At 44.0% G+C, this 16,065-nt stretch overlaps 1 protein-coding gene across 1 annotated transcript in view; it reads left to right on the top strand.

Annotated features, from left to right (window-relative positions):
• The window catches only part of CPAMD8 (C3 and PZP like alpha-2-macroglobulin domain containing 8), a 64,602-nt gene that overhangs the window by 34,830 nt on the left and 13,707 nt on the right, over window positions 1-16,065 (top strand). The window contains exons 30-38 of the mRNA XM_030966689.1: window positions 617-782; window positions 2,138-2,224; window positions 3,121-3,257; window positions 3,599-3,754; window positions 4,124-4,186; window positions 5,342-5,580; window positions 9,461-9,548; window positions 15,256-15,330; window positions 15,932-16,037. Of these exons, the coding sequence (XP_030822549.1) occupies window positions 617-782; window positions 2,138-2,224; window positions 3,121-3,257; window positions 3,599-3,754; window positions 4,124-4,186; window positions 5,342-5,580; window positions 9,461-9,548; window positions 15,256-15,330; window positions 15,932-16,037 (1,117 nt within the window). The remainder of the gene's footprint in view (window positions 1-616; window positions 783-2,137; window positions 2,225-3,120; window positions 3,258-3,598; window positions 3,755-4,123; window positions 4,187-5,341; window positions 5,581-9,460; window positions 9,549-15,255; window positions 15,331-15,931; window positions 16,038-16,065) is intronic.

The raw sequence follows: 16,065 nt of genomic DNA, 5'->3' as shown, positions 1-16,065 counted from the left end.
TATTATATTAATTATATTATATTATATTATATTATATTATATTATATTATATTATATTATATTATATTATATTATATTATATTATATTATATTATATTATATTATATCATATTATATCATATTATATTATATCATATCATATTATATTATATTATATTATATTATATCATATCATATTATATTATATCATATTATATTGTACAATACTATTACTTTATAATACTATATTATATTAAAGGATACTATACTATACTAAAGAATACAGAAAGGATACTTACTGAATGCTAAAAAGATAATTAAAAACTTGTGACTCTCTGCAGAGTCCTGACACAGCTTGGCCCTGATTGGCCAAAGACTGAAAACAACTCACACCAGAAACCAATGAAACAATCTCCAAACACATTCCACATGGGCAAAACAGAGGAGAAGCAAATGAGATAAGAATTGTTTTCCTTTTCTCTGAGGCTTCTCAGCTTCCCAGGAGAAAAATGGGGATTTTTTCAGAGAATGTGAATGCTACAGGTTGCCTTTTTTTTTTTAAATATAACAAGTAATAAAGCAATCCTAACTCCTGAGACTGGTGCATCTACCTGGGCTCTTTCCCCTGTGAATGTAGGAAGAAAGAACAGCTGTAGAAAAAGCAAAGCACTTCCTGGAGTCCAACCTGTACTCAGCAGAAGACCCCTACACCACTGCCCTGAGTGCCTACGCCCTGACCCTGCTGCACAGCCCCAGCGCAGCCGCCACACTGCGCAGGATGAACAGCATGGCCATCACCCAAGGTAGGAGCTGCCTGTCCTCACAGGTGCCTTTCATGGGAAAAAGGAGCAAAAACCTGGTGGGTTTTTTGCCATATGAGTTAATAAGGGAGATTTGCAGTTTGGAAGTTTGTTGTGTTCCTGTGTTCTTCACTATTCTGCCTCCACACCATCCAAACACAGCCTGGATCATCTGAGCTGCTGGATGGGATGGGACCTGGGGGATCAGGGATTTCTCACTGACAGGAGCCATTTTTTTTCCTTTTTCACTGAAAGAGGCTGATTTTGGAAAAAAAAAATGAAGAAAAATCCCATCTCTCTAAAGTGATAACATTTGTGTTCATATGGAAATCATCACAGTTTCCTTTGATAGGAAAAGGGAGCAAAACCTGATGGTGTTTTTGCCACATGAATTAATAAGGGAGATTTGCTGTTTGGAAGTTTGTTGTGTTCCTGTGTTCTTCACTATTCTGCCTCCACACCATCCAAACACAGCCTGGATCATCTGAGCTGCTGGACAGGATGGGGGATCAGGGATTCCTCACTGACAGTTTCACTGAAAGAGGCTGATTTTGGGGGAAAAAAAACCAAAATAAGAAAAATCCCATCTCTCTAAAGTGATAACATTTGTGTTCATATGGAAATCATCACAGTTTCCTTCGACAAGCACATTTGGGCTACCATGAAGCTCCTTTGTGCCCTCTTTAGGATCAGACCCTTGGTAGGATCCTTTAAATCCTATCAGAAGAGGAACACCACCAGGACAAACTCTAAATCTGGATTTTTTTCAGTAGATTATAAAGAAAAGAAATAAAAAGATAAAGAGGCACAAACCCAAGGTGGCACAGTTTGGCTTTGTAAGGCAAGGGTGCTCTCTTTGGAGAGGGCTCCACACATGTGGCTGATGCTGAAGGAAGGCAAGTGCAGCAAAATCATGGAATATTCTGAATTGTAAGGGGCCAACTTGTGAGTGAGTGTCCCACACAGAGATCAGAGCCACAGCCCTGGTGTTCAGTTCAGTTCCCAAACAGCAGAGTGATTCTGAGTTGTTCAGAGGCTCTGCGGTGCCCTGCAACACCTCACAGCCCCTGATGGTGTATTTAAATCCAAAATCCAAGAATCACCTGATTTTTTTTTTTTAGTTATTGGGTTGGATTAGATTGAATTATCTCTGTCATTGGATTGCATTTAATTATCTCTGTCATTCCAAAGGAGCTCCTTGCCCAGGCACTGGGTGTTCAAAAAGAGGGACAGGGTGCTCAGGGCAGGGAGCAAAAATGGAATTTGACTCTTCCCTTGCACAGAGGCTCAGCTGCTCTGATAACAGCCCTGTCCCACTGCTCTGATAACAGCCCTGTCCCTCTGCCCTCTTCTCCTAGATGGATTTACACACTGGAGCCTCACAGGAACCCTTGTGACTGATGAAGACACCTTCATGGGGTTTAATGATGGACTCTCTCAATCAGGTATTTGGGAACCTGCAGGGCAGAGGAAAGGGAGGGGGCTGCCACACCTGCCTGCACATATGGCAGGGAATTGTTTATAAATATAAGGTATTCTGAAATTGGCACTCAGTCAGGGAAGGGTCCAGGGAAAAGAGAGCTCAGAAAGGCAGGTAACATGATGCTGAAAGAATAAATGAGACAGAGCAAGATGTGGTCCAGACAGGACAGGTTTTTCAGCCCCAGATGTCTCATCAGCTTTCACTCCAGTTTTATAAAGACAGAATCCCAAGTGGCTCTCACTCTTCTGTCAAGGAGTAATAATTCAAAATGGAAATCTGAGGGAATTTAAATATATTTAATTTTAGAGCTATTTATCTTTGTGTTTTCAAATGGACCTAAGGATTATAGCACAGACACTTCAGCTGATTTTTCTACACTTTGGCTGTCAAAGCCACAGAAACAGTGAATGATGCTGTAATTTTCAAGCCACTTAAAGCCATTGACCCTTTGGATGTGATTTAGGTGCAGCAATGCTCAAGAGGGATCTGACTGGATATTGTATTAAAATCTCTAGGGCAGGACAACAGTGAGGGCAGCAGCAGAGTAGAACTGGAGTGGGAGAGGAATTACTTGTGAGATGCAGTCAAGAAAAAGGAGTTTATTGTGTAAATATCTTTATTATTGCTTATCTGTTGCCTGAAGGGAGGCTTTTGTTGAAAGCAGAGATATTTTAGGCAGGTGAAGCACCTTGGGTGCAGACATTTTAATTTCCCTTTTCCTGTGTTTACTTCTACAGACTCTTAACTTTTTAGAATTATTTTCCAGTTAATAAATATTCATAGAACTATCTCTAGACCTGCATTGTCACATCTAGGTGGTTTTTTGGTATATATATTTTTAATTCACCCCTCTTTCAGTTGTATCTGCAGAAGTGGAAATGACATCTTATGCCCTTCTGACCTACACACTGCTGGGAGATGTGGCCTCTGCACTCCCTGTGGTCAAGTGGCTCTCACAGCAGAGGAATGCACTGGGAGGATTCTCATCTACTCAGGTGGGCAGCCTCTGGGAAAGGTACCTGGGATGCATGCATTGGCAATTGGTTCAGGAATGTGGAGTTTCCATCTTCCTGACAGAAATTATTTGTGTTCTGGCAAGAAGAAAAACTTTCCAGTGCTCTTTACTGCTTCCTCCTCAGATTGGTAATTTGAGAGGAACCCAGAGTTTGTCCTCACAGGTGCCTTTGATAGGAAAAGTGAACAAAACCTGGTATTTCTTTTGCCATATTAATTAATAAGGAAGATTCTGCCAGCTGGAGCTGAGCAGAGCTGTTTGGAATTTTGCTGTGCTCTTGTATTCTTCACTATTCTGATTTCTCCCTCTTCTGGCCCCCAGGACACCTGTGTGGCCCTGCAGGCTCTGGCTGAATATGCCATCCTTTCTTATGTTGGAGGAGTCAACCTGACCATTTCCTTGGCTTCTACAAACCTGGACTACCAGGAGACCTTTGAGCTTAACAAGATGAATAAAAAAGTCCTTCAGACTGCAGTGGTAGGTGCTTCTGAGCAGGGAGGTTTTTAAAGCAATCCACGTGAGCTGGGCTCTGAATGAGGACTTGGATCAGTGATGGTACAAGCAGAAATTAAGCACTGTGGGACTTTCTGTGGGTTTGTGGCTGGATTCTGCTGGGAAGGAGGCAGCACTCCTAATTAAAGACATTTTTCACCATGACCAATGCCTGATGTTGATTTTGTGCTGCTGTTTGTCTCCGCCGTTGTAAGTGCAGGTGGTGAAGAGACTAAGCCATGCTCACTTCCCCCCTGCAATGTCCTTTATAAAGATATTTTGTACAGAACAGAGCTAAATTTAATATTCATTTCCATTCTGAGTGCCATGTCTTGTCTTGTGCATTCTCCCCAGATCCCCAGTATTCCAACAGGGCTGTTTGTGAGTGCCAAGGGTGAAGGCTGCTGTCTGATGCAGGTGAGCTTGTCATGGGGCTGGAGAAGGCATGGCAGCAGATGATCTCTAGCCTCACAGCCTGATTGCTGCTTCTCTAATCCCTCTGCTGTAAGGAAGGACTTACACTTGGAATTTCTCTCAAAATAGTTCTATAACTCTTGGTGTTGCTTTAATTTGGGAAGTAAATGTGTAGATGTCTGTGTAAGCTCTGGCAGAGCTTAGATAGAGATAGAACTGTGTGTTATTGTAGCAACAATTCCCCCTGAATGGGGAATAATTAGCATTGACTCCATGACTCCAGTAATTGGCATTGACTCCATGATTGCAGAAGGCTGATCAATTGCTTTATTAAACTATACTATATTATATTATACTATACTATACTATTAAGAAACTCATAACCTTTACAGACTGTCTGAAATAGTTTTAAGTTAATCGGTCAATCAATCCAAACACCATCCAGTGTCCAATTAAGAAATCACCCATTGGTAAACAATCTCCATAACAAATGTGCACAACAACAGGTGCAGCAAATGGAGATAAGAATTGTTTCTCATTCTCTTCTCTGAACTTTCTCACAGCTTCCCAGGAAAATCCTGGGAGAGAACTATGCCTCTCTGTGTTCAGAGGATATGTAATTACCACATGTGGTAAAGCCTCTGTTGCCTCCCCCTCTGAGGAGATCTTGTGTCTGTGCTGGGTGTTTGTAGACACTTTTTTATGTCGACATTACATTGGATTACTGTGACCATGTTCGCAGGGGTCCCAGGATGAGGGAAGAGAGGAGGATCTGACTCCGTGTTTCAGAAGGCTTGATTTATTCTTTTATGATATATATTATGTTAAAACTATACTAAAAGAATAGAAGAAAGGATTTCATCAGAAGGCTGGCTAAGAATAGAAAAAGAAAGAATGATAACAAAGGCTTGTGGCTCAGACAGAGTCTGAGCCAGCTGACTGTGATTGGCCATTAATTAGAAACAACCACACGAGACCAATCACAGATCCACCTGTTGCATTCCACAGCAGCAGATAACCATTGTTTACATTTTGTTCCTGAGGCCTCTCAGCTTCTCAGGAGGAAAGGATTTTTCACAAAAGATGTCTGTGACAGATTACATTGGTTCTGTAATAACCTACCCTGATTAGTTTTTCTTTCCCCTCTTCTGACTGCAGATTGATGTCACTTACAATGTGCCTGATCCCATAGCCAAGCCAGCCTTCCAGCTGCTGGTGAACCTGAAGGAGCCCAAGGCAGAGCAGCCCCTGCCAGCGCCGGCCCCGCTGCGCTCGGGCTCAGGTGCCAAGCGCCGCCCCGGAGCCCTGCACAGGGACAGGGCCCTGGGGGACGACGAGGATCCAGCCTCAGACCAGGACCACCGAGAGTACAAAGTCATCCTGGAGACCTGCACCAGGTAGGAAGTGCCAGTCCTGTTCCCCACAGTATGTTTGGTTTGCTGGTCTTGGTGTGCATTGTCACCAAAGGGGTATGGGGGACAGACAAAGGTGACACAGAGACTCCATCATCAGAAGGCATGAAAAGGCACTTTATTATTAGAAATCCATAGTTCTTACAGAAACAATTTTCTTTTATCTCAAAAGGAAAAAAAAGGCAGAAATTTGCTATTGCCCTCCTCTTTATAGAAATATTATATATTTATACATATATACATAATATAGTTTGTAAATATATTTTATATATATATATAAAATATATATATATATTATATATATTTTATATCTATATTATAGTGTTGTCTGTCAATCTTTGGCACATTTTTTAATCAATGCCCGAGTACCACTGAGCCAGACCATGAAGAAGAGATATCTGAAATACTGGATTAATACTTACAGCCCCAAAGTTGTCAGGAGCTGTGTTAGCTTTAAAGCTTTGCCAATGAGGGGAAATAGGTGATGCTGAGGACTGAATCAGCTCACAAGATCTAAGACCTGATTGGCCTTTAGGAATCTTCTTTTACGTACTGGCCAAGAAGGGACAACTCCTTCTTGTGTTATCTCTGAGTTTCATTATTGCCTCTCCAAACCCTGAAAATGACAAATGTGATGTGATTTCCTTGTGTTAGGGTGAAAAGAAAAAGTTCTGGATGATTTTCACCACTTGGGTTGCTGGACAGAGTCATTCCAAGGTCATTCTTGATCTTTTCAGTGCTAAGTGTGTGTCAAAGGTAGAGAAATAAGAACAATACCTTGAGGTTTTATCACTGAGTTTTATTATTGCCTCTCCAAACCCTGAAAATGACGAATGTGATGTGATTTGCTTGTATAAGGATGAAAAGAAAAAGTTCTGGATTATTTTCACCACTGTGGGTTGTAGGACAGAGTCATTCCAAATTACAAATGTGATGTGATTTCTTTGAGTAAGGGTGAAAAGAAAAAGTTCTGGACAATTTTCTTAAAACTCTCAAAGAGAAAGGTAAATTCAACTGGTTAACTAATATCTTAATTGCGTCAATAGTTTTATAAATATTACTGACTTGACTTTATTATTTGAGCTCCTTAGTGGTTCAGTTTTGGAAACCAAAAACCTTACAGAAGATGCTTGTTGCCATGGTATGGATTTGGAATCTATGGTAAAGGCACAATATATGCAGATATTTGTTGATAAGCTCTTCAATTCCTTATCTCCTTGCTCCATATAATGAAATGTAAAATAACTTTTTAGAGTGGCATGATCCAGAAGTTTCATTTCAAGCTCTCAAAGCACTTTGCAGAGACATGAGCAGTTCTGTCTCATTTTATAGATTGGAAAACTAAAGTTATTGTGAGAAAACAGCTTGGCTGTAGACAAACAGCAGCAAGAATAGTTTCTGACCTGTGTTAAATCCACTTACAAGTTTTGCTCAAACACCTTGGTACTGCTGCAGTCATCAGGGGTTGCTGACTTCTTTAGAAAGCATTTGGATTTTTAGGGAGGTTATTGGGAATTTGACCAAAGAGAGATAAAGCCACATCCAGAGGAAATAAAGAGGGCTCACAGCATCCTACTGTGCAGCAGGAGAAACCATTCCCAAGAAATTCAGAACTGATTTCATGTTTGTGACCAGGAGCAGGGCAGGTGCTGCTTCTCTCCAACAGAACTCCAGAGAGTGCCTCAGATGGAAATGGAAAATTGTGGCTGCCTTATCAGAGCTTGATGGGAAACTCTGGCTCCCCTATCAGCTTTTGTCCCTTCCTTCCTGCAGAGGCAAGGGCACGCAGGGACTGCAGAGCTGCAGGGCCCCAGGAAAAGCTGGGATTTGTTTTCCTTGGCCCAAACTTGCCCCTGGTCCTTGGGGCTGCGTTCTGGCACAGGCACTGCCCCCGAGTGTCACAATGTCACTGTGCCAACCTCTTCTCCCCCTGCCCGAGCCCTCAGCCTGTTTGGGGAGAGGATAAAATTCCACAGTGGTGTCAGATGCTGAGGAGGCTGCCCTGCATCAGCACAACCTCTCTGCTGATAGTTCCGAAACTCCTGCCCTGGGAATTGCTGCAGCTGAGGCAGAAATTTGAGAAGGAAGCCCAGTGCAGGGAGATGGATTGCTTGGAAAGGAAACAAAAGCAAATGAAATCTTCCTTTCCTCCCCTTCTTCCTGTAATGATGCTCTCAGCTCCATCATCATCATCTTGCTGGGGCAGTGTGAGGAGAGGAGTGCAGCTGAGGATGACAGCTGAGCTATTTTGGAGCTGGGGGTGTTCTCAGGATGTGATGAAGTGTTGTCATGCCCAGTGACATCCCTGGGGCAGTGCTGAAGGGTTAGGGAGAGCCCAGGGAGGAAAACAGAGAACTGTGATGTGTAACAGAGGCTGGGGAGATGCAGGCAGAGGGATCCTGGATGATTTATTTGGGACTGTGGGTCTGTTTGAATACACTTTGCAAGCTCTTGCATCCTTTTGTGCCTATTACCAAGAGGAGCATGGAGTTAGATGGGAATTGAGGGATCCTGGATAATTTATTTGGGCGTGTGGGTCTGTTCGAATACAGTTTGCAAGCTCTTGCATTTTTTGATGCCCATTACCAGGAGAAGCATGCAGTCAGATGGGAATTGAGAGATGCTGGATGATTTATTTGGGAGTGTGGCTCTGTTTGAATACACTTTGCATGCTCTTGCATCTTTTTGTGCCCATTACCAGTAGGAGCATGGAGTGAGATGGGAATTGAGGGATCCTGGATGATTTATTTAGGAATTGAGGAATCCTGGATGATTTATTTGGGAGTGTGGCTCTGTTTGAATACACTTTGAATGCTCTTGCATCCTTTTGTGCCCATTACCAGGAGGAGCATGGAGTTAGATGGGAATTCAGGAGGTTTAATGGCTCTGGGAGCTCTGAGTGCCTCACCCAGAGCCACCTCGTGCTACTGTGAGCCTTGGGCTGGGGTGTGGCACCCCAACCTCAACCCCTGAGCTGAGGGGACTCCAGAGAGAGGAGCCAGCTGAGAGCTGGCAAATTTGGTGCTGGAAGCTGTGGGATTGTGTTTTCTCAGAGCTGGCCATGAGCTGACGAGCCCCGCTGGGCCCAGCCCAGGTGGGGCACAGCAAACAGGTGAGCTGCCAAGGAGGGAGGGCTGGGAGCACAGAGAAAAGGAACCTTGTTCTGGAATTCCAGGAGCTGTCTTAGGGTGGACACTCCTCTGCCATGCTGCAAAAATTGAGATTTTGCCCCAGCAGCCCTTCTCTCCATGCCTTTCATGTGTGGGGTTTTGTGCACATTTGTCACAACTCAGTTTCAGGGATTTTTCTGAGTTTTCAGTTATACTCTAGAGGATGATACAGGCAGTGATTTAACACCACTTTGCTGACTCGTTAGCAAAAGCTCTTTTCTCAGTGCCAGGGGTGAAACAGGCATTTATGGAAGCCCAGGATTGAATGACCTTGCCTAGGGTTGGGAATTAGCATCCCTCTCCCATCACAGTCCATCCACAGCCCTCCTCTCAGGGTGGAACAGAAGTTTCTCCTGCTCCAAGGGTTTATGTCCTTTTACCAAGTGGATTTTCTCAGTGATTAATGAAAAAGAATGTAATCAGCCCCACAGGTGGCTGCATCCCTCTGCTTTTCTGCCTCTGTGTTCCAGGACATCTCCCACCCCCTGTGAGCTGGGCATCATTTTGTTAAATAAAAGCAGGAAAGAGGATTTTTAAAAACCAACTTGTGGCTTGTGGCTTTCCCCAAGCACTGCAATGAGGAGAGCCTTTTAATATGTTATTTTTTTTTTCTTCTGGAGTTGGTTTCTCCATTCTGAGTCGTCCATGGATCTTGAGTTTGTTCCCATTTTCTCTCTTTTTGTTCCCATGGGAAGATGGCTGCACTCTGGATCCTCAAACATGGCTGTGTTGGAAGTGCCTCTGTTCTCAGGGTTTCGGGCAGATATTGAGAGCCTGGAGCAGGTAAGGGATGGGATTGGGGTGGGATCAGTGGGATGGGATCAATAGGATGGGATAGGGTAGGATCCATGGGATGGGATGGGATCAATAGGATCAATGAGATGGGATGGGACCAGTGGGATGGGATCAATAGGATGGGATAGAATCGATGGGATGGGATTGGGATCAGTGGGATGGGATCCATGGGATGGGATCAGTGGGATCCATGGGATGGGATCAGTGGGATGGGATCCATGGGATGGGATCGATGGGATTGGGATGGGATGTAATCAGTGGGATGGGATCCATGGGATGGGATGGGATCCATGGGATGGGATCCATGGGATGGGATGGGATCAATGGGATCACTGGGATGGGATGGGATCTATGGGATGGGATCAATAGGATCAGTGGTATGACATGGGATCAATGGGATGGGATCAGTGGGGTAGGATGGGATCACTAGGATCCATGGGATGGGATGGGATCACTGGGATGAGGGTGCAGGGCTGGGTTGTGGATCTCTGCCTGGGTGGGGTTCCCTCTGAGGGGCAAGAGGAGGCCATTGAGTGTCAGAGCACTGCTGAAAAGATTCAATTAAAATAGGGAAAGGGGAGGAAGAGATTTCACTTGTCAAAAAATCTCTCTGAAATGAGGGAACAGGCATTCTGAGCAAGCCCAGCCTGGCCAAGCCAAGGTTTTCCTGAGCCAGTGCACAGTAATTAACTGAGAGCCCTTGGAAAAGCTGAGGTGCAAATGTGCTCTAACAGGAGCTGTTTATGGCTGCTTAGTGAGCTGTGTTATCTCCAACATCTGGATCCCATTTCTTTGGAGGCTCTGTGTCTTGGAATTTTTTGCCCTTTTTATTTTTTTTCCCTTCTCTCTGGGAGAACATGGTGTTTCTTGCAGCCAAGCTGAGGTGGACAGAATGTGCCTCGTGCCCAGCCAGCCCTTCAGGGCAGATGAACTGAAATCTTGAGCTTTGCTCTATATTTGTGGGAGTATTCCATTCATTACAAGTCATTACATTTTGTAGAACGTTGCATTCACTGGCGGAGTTCTTATGCTGCAAAGCTTTATTTTTTTAAGGACTGTTTAACTGAAGAGGTGTAAAATTTTTGCATCCTTGAGAGCTGGTAAAAATATTTTGCTTCTAAAGGACCTCTTCTGTTAATAATTTTATATTGCAAAGGGATCTGAGGAAAGAATTTTAAAGTAGAATTGTTGGGAAATTTAATTTTATATCATAATTCAAGGAGGAGTGCACATTGCTTTATCTTCTCTAGGATTTCCCTTGATTTGGCTGATTTATAATTGAAACACCATTGCATTTTCTTGGAGGAAAAAGCCCTCTGGAGGGGTTTACAATCCATGTCAGAAGCTGCTGTCAAATGTTCCTGAAGCCACAGAAATTTTTGCATTAATGCTTGAGAAGCAATTACATCCTTTCAGAGCAGGATATCAGATATGAAATTATTCCTATAAAGAGAAAAACTGCAGTTTTTTATATCCATTCATAAGCTGCACGTGGAGAAATCAATTTTCAAATCCAAGCATGTAAAATGAGTCAGTTTTTATTTGCCTGTGGGTCTGATATTCTCTCTCGTGCTGCCAACTGAATGTTCAGGTGGGAGCAGGAGTTTTCCAGCATCCCCATGGGGAAAAAAAGAAGAAAATTTAGGTGAGGAGCCTGCAGTGGATTTGGTTCCTGCTTTTCCCTCTGTTGAAGGTGCTGGAGTGATGGTCATGTGCAGTGCTGTCAAATATATTCTCTTGCACAGTCATTCATGTAAATAACAGCAGAAAAAATATGGATTAGAACCAGAGAGAGCTCCAAAAGTCCCAAGAGGAGAACAACAGGATATCTTCATGGTGTTAAACCTATGGAATGCTCTGTGAGCAGAGGGAAAGGGTCAAAAGAAAGAGCATGAAGTTTCACTGCAGGAGAACTGGAAAGTTCTCAAGGAATATATTCCTGTACTCCTTTTTTTTTCCTTTTTATTTACTTTTTTTTTTTCCCTTTTCCTTTCCTTTTTTCCTATTTTCCCCCCATTTCCCCCATTTCCCCATTTCCCCCCCATTTTCCCCCCCATTTTCCCCCCCATTTTCCCCCCATTTTCTCCCCCATTTCCCCTCCATTTTCCCCCCCATTTCCCCCCATTTTCCCCCATATTTTCCCCCCATTTCCCCCTTTTTTCTCCCTTTTTTCCCCTTTTTTTCCCCCGTTTTTCTCCCATTTCCCCCTTTTCCCCCCTTTTCCTGTCCAGCCTGGCCTTGGGCACTGCCAGGGATCCAGGGGCAGCCACAGCTGCTCTGGCCACACTGTGCCAGGGTCTCAAAACCAAAAATTTCTGTCATAAGTGTGTGTGTGTGAGCCCAGAAGGCTCTGCTGCTGAACCAGTATTGCTTCCTTTGGAAAGCAGGAGATTTTCCTAAATTGGGAAGGATTTTGCATCTTCAAGAGAGAATGCTCCCCTTGAAGACCAGAATTCCACGGTGTTTTATTGCATTTAAACCCTTTTGCACCTGTAAAAATGAAATGTGGTGACAAAGCCCAGTTAGATCTGTAGATACAACCCCAAAATGCAGATACAGCCCCACCTGATCCAGCTCTGCCAGGGGAACCTCAGAGCCCCTTGTGAGGCCTAAAGGGCCTCCAGGAGACGACTGGGAACAGGACGCAGGGAATGGCTTCCCCCTGAAAAAAGTGAAATTTAGATGGGAAAAAAATCCTGTTTAGATGACAAAAAATCCTATTTAGATGGGATATTGGGCAGGAATTGTTCCCTAGTGCTCACCTGGAGAGGAGAAGACTCCAGGGACACCTCAGAACTCTTGCAGGGCCTGAAGGGGCTCCAGGAGAGCTGGAGAGGGACTGGGGACAAGGCCTGGAGGGACAGGACACAGGGAATGGCTTCCCGCTGGAAAAGTGACATTTAGATGGGCAAAAATTCCATTTAGATGGGATATTGGGTAGGAATTGTTCCCTGGCAGGAGAGGAGAAGGCTCCAGGGAGAGCTCAGAGCCCCTTGTGGGGCCTGAAGGGGCTCCAGGAGAGGGACTGGGGACAAGGCCTGGAAGGACAGGACACAGGGAATGGCTTACACTGAAAAAAGTGAAATTTAGATGGGAAAAAAATCCCATTTAGATGGGGGAAAATCATATTTATATGGGATATTGGGCAGGAATTGTTCCCTGGCACAGCTGAGGTGCTCAGATGGACAAGAGAAGGCTCCAGGGACACCTCACAGCCCCCTGTGAGGCCTGAAGGGGCTCCAGGAGCGGGACTGGGGACAAGGGACAGGACACAGGGAATGGCTTCCACTGGAAAAGGGGAGATTTTTGTGGGATATTTGGAAGGAATTGTTCCCTGGGAAGGGTGAGGAGGGGCTGGGATGGAATTCCCAGAGCAGCTGTGGCTGCCCCTGCATCCCTGGCAGTGCCCAAGGCCAGGCTGGACAGGGCTTGGAGCAGCCTGGGACAGTGAAGGTGTCCCTGCCATGGCAGGGGTGGCACTGGATGAATTTTAAGGTCTTTCCCCACCCAAACCATCCTGTGATATCTTCATGGCTGCCAAAGTCCCAACACAAAATTCACCCCCTGAGTCCTCACCATTATATTGGACCCCACCTTGAGTAGAGCCAAGTCCCACCTTTGCCCCTGCTGCCTTTTCCCTGCCCTACTGTGGAGGGGCTGGGCTGTAAATCAGCATTTTCTGGCATTTTTTTGGCATTCTGTGATTTTCCCCTCAGCCCAGGCCGGGAGCAGCCTCACATGCAGCCCCAGGGCAGCTGTGCTTAATGAGGGCTCTGTGCACAACCCGCCACAAATCCTCCTAATAATGCTGGATGTCGACAGGGTCGGGAGGTCACCCTGGGCTGGGATAGATCAAACCCCACCAGAAAAATGCACTTTTAGCTGAGCCCAGCAGTTCCCGGTGGCGCCGGCGTCTCCAGGCCCTCATAAAAGTCCTGTCTGCAGCCATGGACTGCTGAGGAATAACAGCCACCAGCAGGGCCCTAAAATTAGAAGGACAAATTAAATTGGCCTTTTCCATATTGTGGGGGGCTTAAAGAGATGATGCTTGGCTTGTTACAGGAGGAGCAGGAAGCTGGGGAGCAGGGGGTTACAAGTAGGAGCGCTCTGCTGGTGGCAGGTTTGGGCAAATTTCAGTGTTCAGAAAGAAGCAGTGCTGCTTGTTTTGTGTCATTCTAAATCATAATTGTAGTAAAAATAATAATTATTATTATTTTAATATTTTTGTAGTAATTATTATAATAATTAATATAATATATATTATATATAATATAATAATATATAATAATTATTATAATTATTTGTTCCCATTTCCACAGAGATTTTAGCCTGCAATCTCAAAGTAACTTAAGATATATATAATAATATATATTAATATTACATTATTATATATAATAATTATTCAATTTATTACTAATAATGATGAAAATAATAATGATTATAATGATTTGTTCCCATTTCTTAGAGACTTTAGCCTGCAATTTCAAAGTAACTTAAGAACATTAAAAACCAAATAAAAACAAAAGCAAAAAAACCTCACCAAAAAACCCGAAAAACGAGAACAAAAACAAAGCCCTAAAAAACCCCAAAAGCAAAACCAAAAAAACCCCAAACAAACAAACAAAAATCCCCCCCAAAAAAACCCACAAAAATATGTTTACAGATGGGATTGTCTGACAGAGGTTGAAGTAATGGGACAGTTTAGAGAATAGAATTATAGAATAGAGTGCTCTGGCCCTATCTTGGCTCTCCAAACTTTGATTAAAACACCAAAGTCCTTTTCCACAAACCCTCATCCTCCCCAGCTTCAGTATTAGTTATTTTCCATGTGCCAGATGCATTCTAAATACAAATTATCAAAATAGTAATGCTTGATCAGGCAGAACAAACACAGTATTGAGATGTTCCAAGGGCAGAAATCAGAGGAGGAACTTTTGGAGAATGGAAAATGAAGGTTTGGAGATGTGGGAAGTGCCCTTAGATGGTGTGCAGATAAAAAGATAAAAATATAAAAAATATAAAAAGAAGTGGGTCTGTGGGCTTGCCTGGTACAATGCAACCCCCAAATTCCAAATCCTTGGGCCTGGAAGGGAGAGAAGCTGAGGAGCAGAGGCCTGGCCTGACCCCATTTGTCAAAAGGGAGGGTGCCTGGGGCTCTTTCAAATGGCTGCTCTTTTCAAATGGGAGGATTAATTTTCCTGGCAGAAGAATGTTTTGGATTTTTCAGCTGCTGGGAGGAGGGGACCTTCAGTACCCAGGGAGATTCCCTGGTGGTCTGAAGGGTGTCAATAAATAAGAGACTTCATTGAGTGGTTTGGGGTCTCTGGGGTCTTGCTGGAGCCTTGGCGCTGAAAACAATCTGGGAGCTGCTGGATGAGATCATGGATGAGGCAGCAGAGAGTCCCAGGGGGATAAGGAAGAGCCCTCAGCTGATGCACCTTGCAAGAATTCCTCAGCAGGACAGGCAGGGACACACAGGTGGCTTTCCCCTTTCTGTCATGTGACAGCAATTTCAATCCTTTTGCATTTTCCCTCTCTTATGCAAACATCCTTTTCCAGCAGAAGAAATTCCTGGAGTTTAGTGTCTGATCGAGTTTTCTAAGCAGCCTGAAATCTTATTCTCTCATTTCTACCTGTTTTCTATAAAATGAGATTAAACTAAACATGACAATTTTAATTTTTTTTGCACCCGCAGTTATTGATGAACAAGCAAATTGGGTTAAAAAGATATGAAGTGGATGGAAGAAAAGTCCTGTTTTATTTTGATGAGGTAATGGCTTTGTTTCTTATAATTATGTTGGATTTTAATGAGAGGCAAATGAGCAGGGGATGAGGCACAGGCAGAGTGTTGGGGGTCCCTCAGGGGTGAGGATCACCCTGCAGCTTTAAGTGGTTTTTGCTTGAGCTTCTTTTCCTGCAGGTGGGGTTCTGGTTTTGCTTGGAAACCAAAGAATAACAGAGGCAGGTGATTCCCTCCAGCCCATGGAGTTGTTTTGGGTGGATATCACTCAGATTTTTGCCTTGAAATAATCGGATTTTCAGGTCCAACTAGCAGTGCTAAATGCAGAACAATTTAGATCTCCCAGCACAGAGCTGAGAGTGGAAGGTGAAATCTCTCTTGGCTTGGTCAGCAGCAGGAAATTGTCTGGTGGTTGTGGGCAAGCCAGGGAACACAGGTGGAGTGTCTGTGGCAAATATGTGTTTTAAAGGTCAGCAAAGCATCCTGGTTTGGTTCACCCTGTTTGGTTTTTATTCATTATCTCTGTCCCTGTACTTGGAGTACTGGAGGTGTCATTGTGCTTGGCATTTGGGGCACGTGCTGTGTTCGTTTTCAAGTGTAGTTTTTGAGTGTTTTACCCCATTTCTCACAGATTCCCAGCCAGTGCATGACCTGTGTGAAGTTCCAAGCTTTCAGAGAGCACATAGTTGGGAAAACAGCTCCTGTTCCAATCAAAGTGTATGATTACTACGAGCCAGGTTGGTGCCTGTTCCCCTCTGATCCCTG

This window comes from Camarhynchus parvulus, chromosome 28 (assembly GCF_901933205.1).
Source record: "Camarhynchus parvulus chromosome 28, STF_HiC, whole genome shotgun sequence".
NCBI lineage: Eukaryota > Metazoa > Chordata > Aves > Passeriformes > Thraupidae > Camarhynchus > Camarhynchus parvulus.
This window is presented reverse-complemented; position numbering and strand designations above follow the sequence as displayed.